The sequence below is a fragment of the Paramormyrops kingsleyae genome, chromosome 10, assembly GCF_048594095.1.
Source record: "Paramormyrops kingsleyae isolate MSU_618 chromosome 10, PKINGS_0.4, whole genome shotgun sequence".
Lineage (NCBI taxonomy): Eukaryota > Metazoa > Chordata > Actinopteri > Osteoglossiformes > Mormyridae > Paramormyrops > Paramormyrops kingsleyae.
Window position 1 is genome coordinate 12,129,703 of NC_132806.1, and position 16,501 is coordinate 12,146,203.

The 16,501-nt window shown below is 45.7% G+C and overlaps 1 protein-coding gene across 2 annotated transcripts; it reads left to right on the forward strand.

Moving 5' to 3' along the window:
- The first annotated feature begins 415 nt into the window (after positions 1 to 415).
- Positions 416 to 16,401, forward strand: LOC111848130 (matrix-remodeling-associated protein 5). Of its 2 annotated transcripts, none has more exons than XM_023819904.2 (7): positions 416 to 665; positions 4,875 to 5,119; positions 6,207 to 6,336; positions 7,102 to 7,492; positions 8,644 to 12,057; positions 12,376 to 13,282; positions 13,989 to 16,401. In XM_023819904.2, exons 2-7 carry the CDS (start codon positions 4,923 to 4,925, stop codon positions 15,895 to 15,897), a joined length of 6,948 nt encoding a protein of 2,315 aa, XP_023675672.2. In that variant the 5' UTR covers positions 416 to 665; positions 4,875 to 4,922; the 3' UTR covers positions 15,898 to 16,401. The 2 variants fall into 2 exon arrangements, with proteins under 2 accessions (XP_023675672.2, XP_023675671.2); XM_023819903.2 differs by having other exon boundaries at positions 4,893 to 5,119.
- The last annotated feature ends 100 nt before the right edge of the window (positions 16,402 to 16,501 follow it).

Below are 16,501 nucleotides of genomic sequence, written 5' to 3' on the forward strand. Positions count from 1 at the left end.
CAGGTAACGAAGGAGAAAAGGGGATGAATAAGAAAGTGATCGAGGGCACCAGTGTGTCTCAGCTGTAGGGACATCAATCATTATTATGGTTACACTTCCACTTTAATGTTATTTTGAATGTCTGGGTCCTGTTTACTCAGATGTCTGTAGTCATCCATAGCGGTGTTTGTTTACTTTACTGTTTTGCTCATTTCCCAAAAATATGCGAGGCTCTCCTTGCCTGAATCTGCAAACCAGGATGATGGTATTAAGCACCTGTTGGGTTTGGTTTGGCTGAGAGTGTGTGCAGGTGAGCTAGCTGCCTTGGAGGTGGGGTAGGGAGTAAGGGAGGGAGCGAGAGAGGAGGAGACAGAGCTGGGGGGGGTAGAGGGGAGCAGCGCTGGAGGCCAGCATTCCTCCCCTTACATGCGGGAAGTCCAAGGAGCCTAACTGCTTCTCCAGATGTGCTTTGATGGGACGCCTGGACTGCAGGCTGGACTCCACAAGCCGAGGTGAGCGCTCCGTCAGTCCACCCTCCGACCCGGATTGGCGTGCTTGGGTCCAGAGCAGCACGGCCCCGACATCCTGCAGGCTGGAGCTGACCCTATACCCACGCGGGACACTAACAAGTAGCATCGCCCTCTGCTGCCTCCAGAAAGTGCCTTCGCTTCACCGTAAGCTACTAGGTAAGACGTGATGTTCGGCAAACCAACTTTTACCAGCTGCCACTTTACCGTTTATATAAATAATGTCTCCAAAATTTTGTTTTTGGTTTTGTGACTGGTTATAATTATTAAGCAATTTATCTTATCTAACTGGAAGAGATACACTATATTGTTGCTACTTCAGACAGGTTAGTGTGAAGAAGTAAAGACTTCTAATGTATCCGTACATCTATTGTTAAATTCCAAAATGGTGTTTCAAATGAATAAATATTAATGAATAAATATTAGTATTAAGTATTAATCAACTGATGCAAATATCATAACTTAGTGGAAACTTTATTACTTTTTCAAGGCACAATTTAATTGACAAAATAAATTAAGTTTATTCCATAAAAAGATAAATGCAGCTCGTGTAATGAGCAAACCACATGTCAGCGCACAAAATTCTCTCGTTGAAGGAAAGTTTTATTCTGTGGTTTTCAGTACATGGGCTTATGTCCAAAACTGAGGTCTGCTCTGTTTCGAGCCTGTCCTTATCGCTCAGGTTTGTAAAGGAAGCCTTTGAAAGCCAGCGGGGGCGCATCAGCTGCCAGAGATCACTCAGAAAACAGGAGCAGATTACAGAAAAGAACCATATGTTCATCAACATGTTACATGTGTGTGTGGCTGTGTTTCAAATCAGGGGGCTGGAGCAGGATCCCGTCCTGAGTCGCGGGTCATGTGAAGTTTGTTAAGGATGCCGTTGGAGCAGATGGTTGTGATTCGGGAATACCGGGAAAAGCCGTTCCCTCCCGTTTGAGCGCGGAGCTTGTTAAAAGTCACGGTTAGCCTGGGCAGCCCTTAGCGATGATCTGCCCTATGTAGTCTGTGGAAAACTCTGCCTGGCTCCAGCTACGGTACGCCATGTCCTCAGGGGGGCACTGGGAAGAGGGTGGGTGAGGTATTAATGGCTCTGGAGCATGAGAAGACTAAACACATATACAGACAGGCACACTCTGAGAGTCCCTCTCTCTCTCTGTCACGCAAACACCAAGCATACAGATGGATAAACCAAAACTCCACATGGAGGAAGGCCTAATCACTATCAGGCTTCACTGAAAACTGTTTTGACTGAACTTTCTAGAGGACAGATTCTTCTGCAACAGAACTGGAGACCTGCCTCATTCTTTTCTAGCTCTTGAGGGGCCAGGTCTGGAAAAGCAACATTTCCAAGCAGATAAGCAGAGAAAGTCACGCAACATTTCTCAGCAGCATGGTGGAAACCTGCAAAGACCACATGTCACATCAGGTCAGACCTCCAGGGTGAGAATGAGATGGCAGGGAACCCTGGTCCATCGAGGACCTGTGGGTGCTCATTGAACTAACAAAGCTGTTCAAGGTCAACATCTAAATTCACAGGGAAGTTAATCACCAGCAGGAAGTTAATCCAAACACTACATTTCTCCATGAAACACCTTACATGAATTTCATTTTTATGAAGTATGTTTTTCCAAGAGTTAGTTGTACTGATGTCTCTTTTTCTGCCTGAATTGATTAGACATTAAATTTGAACTGGAGCCACACTGAGCCAAAACCATTTGGTCCATTCGGCGTGAATCACATCAGCCCTCCCTGTGATTTGCACCAATGTTGGGTTAATCTCACAGTTGGGCTGGGTGAGGGGCTTCATCCGCACCTCCTTCTCGTTATTTTGACTGGACCGAAGCAGTTGTTACTCTGCCTTCCACCTTTAAAATGATTCCCTCTCTGCTGTGAGCTGAAGCCCTATGAAGTCGGATCATTATCCATACAGTCTACCCTCCAGGGAAATATTTCAGCTCCAAGGAAGAGCTTTACTTGTCATCGGCGTCGTAAAGATTTTTAAATATTATTATTTTGAAAGCCAGAGGCATGCGTGTGCAGGCAGGACGCGGAATTAAGGTCACGTATTTTAGGAGGTAAATATTCCAGCTGCGATTTGTCTTGCCTGGATTCAGTGGCTTGGAGCACAGGACCTAAAACAACACTTCCTCTGGGGGCCCCAGGAACAGGTGTGCCAGACCAGAGTCCTGAGAAGTGGGGGGGGGGGCAGGTTTCTGACAACACTTGAAACTAACTGCCGAAAAGCTTACAGATGAAGATTGATGCATCCAATACAACTGGCACCAGCACAGAGCTAGAGAATGTAGTTCAAAGGAAGGAGCTGAAGGGCATCTAGCAGGAAGATTTCGAAATTTTACTGAAATCCTTGAAATTGCTGTTAGACCTACAAAAGAAACTAAACAATAAACAGTTGCAGCAGTTACTGCGGAATAAATGTACATTATTAAGAACCCCCCCCCCCCCCTCTGCCCAGCCTCAGCGAGCCTGCAGCCTATCCCAGGAGGTACTGGGCACAAGTCAGGAGGTACCCTAGATGGTATACAAGGCCTCCTTAACAGACCTCCTTCACTCTGCAAAGTAAAACGTGCACATGCTACAATAATCAAATACATTTGGTAGCATGGAGCAACATGGGATGCAGATCAGAACTTGTACGCAAAGTGGCTAATTTAAATCCCACCTGGGCGCCTCATGTTGCAGCCATGAGTCAAATGATGTACCTGGTTATTACTTTGTGGGTCAATTTGGCCTATTTCAGGTCATAACCTGGCAGAGCTACAAAATGATCTCTTCATTTAATAAAATTAGATCATGAACTCCACCGGAGTATTTGGATTCTATAATGTTTTGTGCAGACTTGCGCATACAAAGAGGATCTTGCAGGTAATTTTTACCTGCAGCCTTCCGGGGTGTTTAAAATTCAGAGCATGTCTTCTATGGCACTTTAATTGCTGAATTCATTTGAATTTGGAGTGGTTCTACTTGAGGTTTCTCTTTGTGCATCAGTCCACTCATGGACTGACAGTCGTTTCAGTATGATCCCCTTCAGGATGGTTACTGCAACAAAGACGACGTAGACTGTCAACTTACGATTCAATTAAAGATGAGCTGCTGGCTTCATTTTCTCACCTTTGTAGTTATGTATATATGATAAGGCAAATAATTTGAAGTCTTTTTACAGCTTGGATGGTTTTCAAGATTCAAAACTTTATTGTCATATGTGCAAAATACAGTGTACAAAGTACAATGAAATCCTTAATTGAATGCCTTCTCCAGAAACTACAGACAATTAACAGGACAGTGCAACGTATGACACGAAATACAAAATACTATGTATTACAAGGTATCTAACAAAATATAATTCAGCACGAGGTAGTAAAGTGATATGTAGCAGAGCGAAGTAGCAATTCAAAGTGGGACTGTGAGTAGAATGTAGAAAATGCTGCAGCAGTATTACAGAATCACCAATAAAATATGTATACATGGTGCTTTGCTTGTGTTCTTGAAAATTCGATAAACGTCACTAACGTTTATAATTGACAACTCATGGAGGCAGTGAGTATACAACATTTAAGTTAGCCTACCATGTCACATACTGCTGCTTTGGTAGGAGATAAGCACTCTCTCTCAGAGGAAGCTTCAAGTGCCAGTGAAGAACGGGACAGCCCCGCAGCCTCAGCGTCTTTTTAAAAAGGGGATGTTGTGACTAAACAAGGCAGAAAGACGTGTGCGGTGTGACTGTACTTCTGCAGTCTAAAGTCACGCAACATCTCAAGTGCTGGTCACAAAAAAACACGGGGCCTCTACAAATAATTATATATTAATAAACTGGATTGTACCAACAGAAAGATGTTAGATATGATAGAAATGATATATCCCATCCCAAATTGTATCTGATCCATACTTTTTTAACTGGGGTGATTGCTTTGTCAACTTTTATGTTGGTGCACTGATGCAAACTGGTGAATCTTACCATTCCTCACTTAGAGGTTTGTTGAGATTAAGTTGACTTCACCAGTTGTTGGATTTTTACAGCTGTGGATAAATTTCATATCATATCCAGGATGTCTCATTTGAAAAGCTCTGGTAGAGATCCAGCCTCTCAAATCATAAAACCATTTGTAGGATCACTGCCCCCTATTGTCAGAACGCACCAAACAAAACTGGTTTATGATCTTTGAAATGCAAGGTGAAATTTATCTGAATATACAGTTTTAATCATCTTAAGAATTGTAATAATTTTCCAGAATAATAAGACAGTAAATTCTATCAAAAACAGCACCTGTTACAAGGTGTAAATGAAAAAAAATCATCATACTAATCATAATCATAATAATTAATATTGATAATTGGCAATCATGTATGCAGTGGGGTGTGTCATTCCAGGTGCGATGATGTCGTAAATGTGACTGAGAAATGATGGCTCCCACATGCGTTTCCATTGGCTGGGCAGCCGTGGCACTACTCACCTCGCTATTGGCCACCTCCCTCGCCCTGCACCCCTGTCCAAGGTCCTGCAACTGCCCCGGACCACGAGAGGTACACTGTACCTTCCGCCATCTCCTGTCCATCCCACCCAGCTTACCTGAGGACACAGAACGCATCAATTTGGGGTAGGCCACACCTCCTTCACAACGCCGTCCAATCAGGGCTGACTTTAAAGTACAGTTTAGGGTTAACTGTGGATAAAATATTTCACATACTGAAATGGATGGTTTTTATATCTGTAAACAGAAACAGGTTCTGAGACCGACTTTACTCTTAGTTACATCTATGGCTGCCAAGCATGCCACTAAGGGGGGATACCCGGCCTCTCCCTGTAAAAGAGAAACCATTTTGCCAATCATCCATGACGAAGTTAGCTAATAAAGTCATCGGTGAGGAAGTCTTCACTCTTTTCACTGCCAGACCGTAGGGCCACACCCTGCCTGTGAAGCTCTGCCCAATCACGCTCAGAGGTTGAAGTGTACAGCCTGTATCGCTGAAGGGGAAAAGACTGCACTCCTGTATCCAGGGTGGGGTGTTTAATAATGCTCACTTAATCTTCGAGCTACTCTGGCTTCCAGCCACACCCTTCACTTAACCGCATTTGGCCCTCCCAGTTCAGGCAGGTCCACACTCTTATGGGTTGCTGTTTTTATTGAAAGTTCTAATGTTTACAGTATAGTAATGCAGCCAATGCTGTGTGACATAATTAACGTTTATAGATCTGACATGAGGCAAAAAGACTGTAGCTGACTGCCCCACACTGTATATGTGTCAAAGGAGTTTGAAAGAAAGACACATGATTATTCTGCCACATTAATGCATACAGTGCAATGATAGTGTTAGTCATAATCTACAATGCAGGTCCTGAAAGTGCCCAGTTCAGTGTGTTACCATAATTTACAATGGGGGGTCCTGAAAGGGCACAGGTCACTGAGTTATCCATAATCTAAGGTGAAGGTTCTTAAAGAGCACAGGTCAGTACATTACCATAATTTACAGTTCTGGTCTTGAAAGGGGACAGGTCACCGCATTACCATAATCTACTGTGCAGGTCCTGAAAGGGCACAACTCTATAGTGGGTTCTCTATAATGGATGGCTCATATTCTTAAACGGAAAAATTCAGTGTGCTATCCATAATTCATGGTGCAGGTCCCGAAAGGGTGACACACTGCCATTCTCATGCACGTGAGGTAACAGCCCTCTGCCCACAGCTATAACAGCATCCAGCTGGTAGGTGCTTCTGACTTCACCAAGCTCCCACGCGTTGAGATGCTCATGCTCCACGGAAATGACATCGTGTCTGTATCTTCTGGAGCCTTCTATAATCTGCGTTCACTACAGGTATGGCCAGCAGACGGGTACGAACAGTGCCAGAAAAACTTCTGTTCACGGTGCATGTAAATCTTACTACATAAACTGCCTTAGCTGTCCATGAGTATGTTAATTGCAATGCCAATGTATTAATCAAATGTAAATGATACCTGTAATTTTATACACCAGTACTTCCCATCCCAGTTAACGGGGACTCTCCATATAGTCCTTGTCTTTGGTCCCTCCCAACTCCCAGACTGTCTGGGGTCCCTGAGGACTAGGTTGGGAAACACTGTTATACACCATAACCTCACTATAGGTAATGGTGTTGAAGTGGGTTGGGGTTAAGGATCTGTGCCTGTGTCCACCAGGTGAAGAGCTCAAAAACTGTAGATGGCAGAATAATCCTATAACTCATGGGCCTTTAGCAAGGCCCTTAACACCTGGTGTTGAGTCTCTGATGCAGAGCAAAACAGAACATGTGAAAACCACCCAGTTTCCCCATGTAAAAAAATTATACTAGTGCTGAATTTTATTTAAAATGATTGAAATAAAATGTATTTAAAATGTACGGTGTCCAGTTCAGTGATTGTTTTATTACTTTGTATTCTGTTACTGATGTAGTGCAGTTTCTCACCTATGAGAGGTTTGTATTATAACTGAGACCAATGTCACATTTTTTTTTTACTTGTGGAGTGATGGGGACTGTTTTACAGCAATCGAAATACACATGATCTCTATGTGAATAATGTGCGGCCCTGCCTAAACTTGCTGTGCCCCCCACCCCCACTCTAGATGCTGAAGCTGAGCTATAATAAGCTGAAGCGCCTAGACCCCGGCATGTTCTGGGGGCTGTCGGGCCTGGTGCGGCTGCACCTGGACCACAACGCCATCGAGACCATTGAGCCACTCTCCTTCAGCGGACTCACCTCCCTCAAGCTGCTGCAGCTGGAGGCCAACCGACTGCGGGAGCTGCACCCCCACACCTTCATCACCGTTTCCTTCCTGGGCACCTTCTGGGGCTCCGGCCTGCGCCACCTGCATCTGTCCGACAACCAGCTGGAGTTCCTGCTGCCCGAGACCCTGCAGCACCTGAACAAGCTGGAGGTCCTCTCCCTGCATGGCAACCCCTGGGCGTGTGACTGCCATCTGCACTGGCTCGTAGAGTGGCACAGCAGGAACGAGGGTATGACGTATCTATTAGCATCTCTTTGCCTTTTCTTAGCGAATTTTATTAAAAGCAACAGAAAGGGTTATGTGAGGCTCACTGGGTTAAGATACTGTGCTTTTGATTGGAGGGTCGCTGGTTCAAATCCTAGTGTCGGCAAAGTGATTTTAGTGCTGGGCCCCTGAGCTAGGCCCTTAACCCCCAATTGCCCCAGGAACTGGTGGACCCAATTTCCTAAAAAAATATATGTCGCTTAGGATAATGGCATTTGCTTTGTAAATGAATGTGTCTATTAGCCTTTTATTACCGAATTTTATTATGTAAACAAGAAAAAGTCAGCTTTACATTATTAAGGACCACTCCATTTAAAGAGGCAGTACACCCCAAAATCAAAACAACATATGTTTCAGATATGCTGTAGGGCTATTTATCCATCTACATGACAATTTTCTAGTTTTGGAGATATCGGGCATAGAAATGCAAGTTTGTTCTCAAATGTAACAGGAGTGAATGACATTCTTTCTGTGGTTATGAAATCGCCTAAGAAATACATTTGAAAAATTCAACAGTAATGTTGCTTAACATAAATATTGACCCGGTTACTCAAGATAATCCACAGACCTGGTAGTGCGTACTTTATTTCTTTTTACCAAACTCCACACACCAGACAATGTGAGCTGACGGAAACATCAATGGCATTCTCCATGGTTGAGCTCTAACATTAGTTGGCTCAGTGGTGCTAGGTGAGCTAACATTATCGAGCTATAATCACTATTAACTAAGATAGTATTGTTGCTATTTGTTAGTGCTGGTAACTGATGCTAACCAATACTGCTACCCCACCTAGCACCACTGAGCTACCTAACGTTAAAGCTTACCCGAGGAAGACAGAGACACTGCTGTGGAATTTTTCAAATGTATTTTTTTGACCATAGAAAGAATACATTCAGTCCGGTTATGTTCTACAGCTGATATCTCCAAAACTAGGCAACTTTCACCACAACAATCAACATGGATAAATAGCCCTACACCATATCTAAAACATATGATTTTTGTTTTTTGGGCGTACTGCCCCTTTAAATATTTTCAGGTTCAAGTATCATGCCATTATAAGTAATTTGGATCATAAGGAAATACTTGTCCTTGTCTACCTGTCTCTCTCCTCACAGGGGTGATTAAGTGCAAAAAAGAACGCAGTTCCAGCCTGAGTGAGAGCTGTGCCATTTGTCGCACCCCCCAGCACCTCAACGGCAGCCACATCTTCCAGCTGTCTGCTAGTCAGCTGCCCTGCGAGAAGCCCATGGTGCAGTCCCCGCTGAAGCTGCGGGACGTCGCCGCTTGGGAGGACTCTGAACCTGATCTCCCCTACACCAAGGACCTGGAGCCACCCCTGGGGCAGCTCACCTTCGTGCTGTCCGACAGCCATGAAAACCGGGCACACGTCAGCTGTGCAGTGAAACGGCCAAGCGAGGCCTCCACCGTGGCTTGGGAGAACCTGAAGATGCCAGGGTGGGTGGCAGTCAACGTGACCCTGGCCAGCCAGCTGGAGTGCGAGATCGACCGGGACGAGCTCCAGAATCTCTGGAAGCTGGTCGCCTACTACTACGAGAGCCCGGCTATTTTGGAAAGGGGTCTGAGGCAGGAAAACACTAGCAGGACCACGTTTCAGTATTCCCAGATGGCAAATGAGGACTCGCCCTACTTCACTGAGCTCAAGGGCCATCTAATGGCGGAGCCGGCTTGGCTGCTGCAGCCGAGGGTCACTCTGCAGCTAAACAGACGCAGGACCACAACAAAAAAACTGGTCCTGAACTTCTCCACCTTCATCTCAAAGCATATCAGTGGCCAGGAAGACAAAGGGGCTGACATGTACACCTGGGCCATGGTACAACGGGGAACCCCTGGGAGACTGCAGGCTGTTCTGGAAGGTTCTGACGTCAATCTGGAATGTAAAGTCATCGGTTCTGGAAGAAAGACTGTGCAGTGGATGCTCCCTGATCTGTCCATTCTTAACACTTCCCATGACAGACTGGAGGCCTCAGAGGATGGAGTTTTAGCCATAAAAAGTGCAAGTATGTCTGACTCTGGTTTGTACCACTGCCTTGTGCAGACAGCCAGTGATGTGGATGTTGTCTCTTTCAGGCTGACAGTGCGGGAGCTCCTGCTTAGTCCTGATTCGATGAATGGTCAGGCGATGTCTGTGGAAAGTGGAGGAACCCTCACTCTCCCCTGCTCTGTTTCTTCAGTTCAGCCCAGCAAAATCAGCTGGTTCCTGCCTGGAAATCAGATCTTGCACCCTTCACCACGACATGACAGAGTTTATGTAGCCACAAATGGCACACTGGTCATTAAAAGGGCAGCACAAGAGGATGCTGGGGAATATAGCTGTTTGGCATCTAATCTTTATGGGGCGGACATGCTGTCTCATCGTGTCACGATCATGGGAGATAAAGACACAGAATCACAGAGCGCAGAGCAGCTGACAGGAAGTGCCCCTGTCAAGAATGTGAAATTTCCTACGGAGGACTCTGAAGACGAAGGTTCGGGTTTCTGGACAACAGGACGCCTGATTCCTACACCGGCGTCTCGCAGAACGATTGGAAAGCCTCATGGTTCCGGCCGGAGTTTCAGTCAAGTTAACAGGGGGGTGAAGTTTAAGGAGGGAAAGAGGAAGTTAAACAAGTCTGTTAAGGAGCTTGACCCTAACCGTTGGGCTCAGATAATAGCTAAGGCTCATGCTAAGGGCTCAACTAGCACACAATCTACTTCTGTGGCATCTGCAGCAGAGACAATGACAGCTACAAGTAAAATGAGTACTGCCACTACTCCCACTCCAACAACAACTACTTCAACCACGTTAACCCCGACTCTTTCCACTACTACTACTACCATAGCCACTGCAGGTCGGGAGAGCACATCAGATGAATTCACTACCTCAATACCTACTTATTTTGACAGAGATTCAAACATTCCTAAACCAACTTTGTTAAATTCCAATTCTGTTGACATTACTTACAATGGTAGTAGTCATGTGACTCTTTCCAATCAGCAACCGGTAGCACAGCCTGAACAATCAATGGACCAACGTCCAACAGTGGGTGGGGCAAAATCATCCTCCAATTCCTTTACAGGAAACCGACGGAGACTTCCATATCGACGAAGGAGACCCCCCCAGCGAAAGATTCAGCCAATAATTTTAAACCCCTCAAAGGGTAAAGTAGAGAGCAGTCAACAAGTCCCTTCAAACACAACCAGAAACAGTGACAGGACAGACAAATATAGAAAACACGAAAATAATGCAACGTTGCCAAGGGCATCAATAACCGTTGATAGTTCAAATGAACAGGTTAATTTACCTTCAGATCACCAGCTTCCTCCAATAACAGAGGAATCTGCTCATAGTGAGCTACTAACCCCAACAGTAGGAAGTTTACAAAGGATTCATCAGTCTGTTACAGGTAACACTGCCATCAGTACAACTGTATCAGGATATATGCCATACATTACTGCAGAACGAAACCAGAGGAAGGAGGCAGAAAGCACTATGGTGTCATCTGAAAAAGATAATAATGAATTTACATGGAAAACAACCACGGAACCCATGTCTATTCGGTTTAACTCCCCTGTAAACATCAAACCCCCATCAATGCAAGACAGAGTCTCTGCATCTCCAGCCACAACACACATAGTGCCATTGATGGAGCAAAAGGGTTTGTCCAATAAAAGCAATCCAGCCATGGCAAATAAGTGGAAAGACTCCCGTAACACAGGGAGTCCATGGGATAAGGATTCCACAATATCTAAATCTAAGACCCACCATCCTCCAGCAGCTCCTGTCGATCACCCCTGGTCCAGGCAGCAGCACGTTCACAAAAAGGTTAATGTTCCAAATACACAGCCGCCCTCTACTTCCACCTTCTCCTGGGCTCACTGGGCTCAATTCACCTCCTGGCCACCGGTTTATAATTCACGCCTGTATCCTTCCTCTGTGCACAGACCTTGGAATTCCCTTCACCCAGTCGGCAGGGACGATGAGGTGACAAATCGGCCAGGAATTACTGCTCAGACTGTCAAACCAACGGTTTTCCCGTCGGAATCAGGCCCAGCCCAGACATCACGGCCCTTTATAAGCTCCTCAACCAGCAGAACCAGAGACTACTGGCTCTCGAGGTTCAGAAACAGACATAAGCAATCGCAGCTCGATGTCCATCGCCTTTCACAACTAGGGAAGATCATCACACCGAAACCTAGAGTCAGTTCCCCTACCCCAAAACCATTCGAGGCTCCTGTTACTCCAAGAAGCCACAGTACGGCAGCCCCCACACCATTTCCTTCACACACAAACAGGCCACACCATACAGCCAGTGTTTTGTATGGTAGCCGATGGCACTACCACCACGGGGGCCCCAGAATTTTGAGCACTGCGCTACCCTTCCCTCAGCTGATGGGCAGTGGGGTGAAGCCGAGGATAACTTCAGCTAATGTCGTTAGCGTCTCAGCCCTGGCCGAGTCGGACGTGGTGCTGCCCTGTGAGTCCAAGGGGGACCCAAAGCCGATGGTCTCCTGGACCAAAGTCTCCACCGGTAAGAACATCATCATATCTTTGAGAAATTGTGCACTAAAATGAATTCATTCAACAAACCTATCACGGATTAGCCGTCCTCACAAATAATTTATTTGTCAATTATAAAAATGTTTAATATTTTATATAAATGATCTTTTACAGCTAGTTTTTCAACCAATTCTTCTCTATGGCACTTTCTGCCTCATCAACAGGGAATCACCAGACAAGGGCTTTACGTAACCCATTAATCTCTGTCACCCTGACCTCATTGATTTAAGATAAACTAATGAGATTCGAAATAAAACGATCACGCTCATCCCCTCTCCCTCATTAACAGGTGCCACCATTCAAGAGGACACAAAGCACGGGCAAAGGTTTGAGGTTCTGAGGAACGGCACGTTTGTGATCCAGAACGTCCAGCTGCAGGACAGAGGGCAGTACCTCTGTACAGCGCAGAACAAGTTTGGATCGGACCGAATGGTTGTCACGCTGGCGGTGCTGACTCAGCCTCCTAAAATCACAGCCCCGGCTTCCAAAGATGTATCCGTATACCTGGGAAGGCCTGTCAGTCTGGACTGTGTAGCAGGGGGGAGGCCCAAGGCTCAGATTTCTTGGCTCCTTCCAGACCGAACATTCGTGCGTGAAGAATCTCCCTCAGATGCTGCAGCCACTCTGCTCTTAGCCAATGGCACGCTGATGATCCCGGCAGCCAACTTCTCCAGCAAAGGGGACTACAAGTGCATCGCAAGCAATGCGGCAGGGGCGGACACAGTGACCTATCGCGTCCATGTGGCTGCCTTGCCACCAGTTATCAAAGAGGAGGCCTCGGAAAACATCAAGATGAAGGAAGGCTGGAACGTCTACATGCACTGCACAGCTAAGGGGGAACCCCTACCTTTCCTCAAGTGGACTATTCCAAGTGGGGAGCACATCAAGCCATCCCAATTCCTTGATGGCCGTCTCTTCGTCTTTCCCAACGGCACGCTGTATGTGAGAAGCAGCTTGCCCACCGACTCCGGGAAGTACGAGTGTTATGCCACCAATGCGGTGGGTTCCTCCAAGAGAGCGGTACAGCTGGACATCAGACAGGAGCCCTCCAGTCCCCGGCACAGTCCGTCCCAGCCGCACAGAGTAACAGCCATGTACGGTTCTACAGTGTACTTACACTGCCCTGAGTCGATGAGCAGCCAGCGCGGTGCCCTCTGGAGACTGCCCTCCAAAACACAGCTAGATCATCGCTACAGGTATAAGGACAGTGCTTAGTGTTTATGATGCAACAATAATATGTTTGTATGTGTGTTCTTACACATTGAACACAATGAACATGTACATCACCAAAAAAATGGTCATCTGTAAATTGAGTCAATTACTTTTGAAAACAGAAAATGTCACAATAATCCAAAGGTGCTTCAGAACACAACAGTCCTGAACAGGAATGCAGTTAATGTTCCTCTCAGTCTGGCTTCATTGCACACAAATACACTTGGACATAGTGGGACATGAGGGTTCATTAAAAATCACCTGAAACAGCTTGATCTCCTCTCTACATACCCTCATTTACAGTCAAGCAGCATAATCAGTACTGACTACAGAGTCAACAAGCTTCTGAAATTGTAATAGTCTGTTATTAAACACATAATAAAGCGACAGAACATAACCACAGCATCAACAGTGGGTTCTTAGGGACTGAGTCCAACTAAACTCTCAGCACTTTCAAGTAAATTTTCTCTTCTCCATTTTCAGTACCTAGATTTGAATATAACTGTTTTTCAGTTTTAAAGAATAATCACCTATCACACACTGGGATATATTTTAGATGACTTTTTGTTCTATTTAATACAAATAATGGATGTTCCTTCTAGATTTTATAAATGACGTTTTAATATGAAGATTGTTCCGATTTACCTTAAGCTATTTCTTAATGACACTCTTGTGTGAATCTCTTTTCAGTCCTGAGAGACCGGTAACTGCCTTCCCCAACGGCACACTCAGGATCCAGCAGCTGACAGACAGGGATGCGGGTACCTACTACTGTATATTCCAGAGACCCAATGGAGAGGAGATGGAGCTCTTCCTGGTCGAGGTCCTCATGAAGCCACCCAAGATAGAACACTTAGGCACAGCTGCAAAGAAAGTTGTGTACGGGGCCAATTTCCAAGTTGACTGTGTAGCCTCAGGCCTCCCGGATCCGGAGGTGTCCTGGACTCTGCCTGATGGCACCATGATAAGCAATGCCCTCCAGTCAGATGACAGTGGGACACGATCTCGTCGCTACATAATTTTTGGGAATGGTACACTCCTGCTGCAACAGATGGGCAAGGGAGATGAGGGTGACTACACATGCTACGCTAAGAATGAGCTTGGGGAGGATGAAATGAAGGTTAGCATCAAGGTGGTCCAAGACTCTCCCAAGATCTTGTCCAAGGACCAGGGGTCCCACTGGGGTCAGCTTGGCAAGCCAACCTATCTGAAGTGTGAGGCTAGAGGTGACCCTCCTCCCACGATTATATGGATTTCACCAAGAAATGACATCATTGGATCTCTTTCCCCCAAGTACCAAATCTTAGATGATGGCACCCTAGTAATTAAGCAGGTAGGTTTAGATGATCGGGGAAAGTATGCTTGCCTGGCCAGGAACTCAGCAGGAGATGATATTAAAAATGTGAGACTTGAGGTAGAGGCAAAGAAGCCTCACATAAACGGCAAAGGGGGACAGACTAGCATGAATATTTTGGCAGTGTCTTATCAGACACAACTTCTGGATTGCAAAGCAGAGGGAATGCCAGAACCAGCCATCATCTGGACCACATCTCGTGGGATCTCATTGCCAGCTCCTTATCAAGGTGGTAGGTTCCAAGTACATCAAAATGGGAGCCTGGAGCTACGAGGCTTGAGAAAGACAGATGAGGGTCGCTTTACATGCCTAGCAAAAAACGATATGGGCGAGGCATCCTTGCAGATTGACCTTGAAGTGGCATCTCTTGCTGAGAAGCCAAGCTTTGCAATCCCAAATATTGAGGTTCTACCCCTTAAGGCTGATGGAAAGGACATTGTCCTGAAATGTCTTGCCCGAGGCAAGCCAGTCCCAGAATATGTGTGGGTGCTACCCAATGGCACAGTACTCATCCCAGGCACTAGACTTCAACGTTTCCTTCACTACCAAGGCAACGGAACTTTGCGAATACTGCAGTCGACGACAACTGACAAAGGAGTCTATCGTTGTTTAGCCAAAAATGTAGCAGGACAAGCAGAGAAGCGCTACTCCCTGGAACCAGGAAAGAAACCCCAGGTCCGGGGAACGTCTGGACCAGTAAAGATTTCCTTCGGCCAGAATCTAAACCTCCCTTGTGCTATCGATGCCTGGCCTCAGGCTACCATATCTTGGCATCTACCCAGTGGCTTGATGTTGAACAAACCTCAGGTCATTGGTAGAGTGACTGTCTTATCAAATGGCACATTCATTCTCAGAGACATCACCACATTTGACCGAGGCACCTACACCTGCAAAGCCACTAATATGTTTGGCTCATCTACCATTTCCTACCCTGTGGCGGTGACGGTCTATCCCCCCCGCATCACAAGTGCACCCCCATCCATAATGCGAGTGAACAGGGGATCATCCGTCATACTCAACTGCATCGCCGTTGGCACGCCCAAGCCTGACATCTCCTGGACTCTGCCTGGTCGGACAACTCTTGTTCCCAGTAACCGTTTCGCAGCACAGGGCAGCATCCATATGACGGTGGAAGGCAGCCTGGTGATACAAAAGCCAGTGCTCATGAACTCAGGGATTTACAAATGCAATGCAAAGAACGCTCTGGGAACAGACTTCAAAGCTACATACCTTCAAGTCATATGAGCAGTGGGCCTTAACTTACCTTTCAGCCAGAAATCATGAGCTGAATTTCATCCACTGGAACAGAATCTTTAAGTCAAGTGTGCATGGCATCAGGTATCCAGAGTTGGGTAATTCAGGTCTAGAGAGTAAAAGTCCAGACCGGGATTTTGTTTCAACCAACCTGTTGAGTACTATGTGACTGTGACTCTTTATGCTCAACTGTTTTGTTGAAACAAAATCCCAGATTGGACTTTTACTCTGTGGATCTGAATTACCCAACTCTGCAGGTATCTATCCCAAATTGCTTTCTGTGCATATTCAAGAAACCTTACAAGCAAAGCTCAAGAATATTTCATCCACTGTCAGCAGCATTTCATTATTCATAACATTATGAGAAAACCAGCTAATCAAAAGTTCAGCAAGGACTATCCTGAAAGTTTTTTTATCCTCTTATTTATGAAAGTACCAATTTGTAAATATTTAATTATGTTATGCCATTCCTTGTATAAAAATCTCATTACAGTTTCTTTTGTCTAAGGTAAACTATTTTTCCAAAAATATAAAGTATTAATTCTATTTGTTATCCGTATCCCCTCACATTCACAAGTGATTTAATCGCATGCAT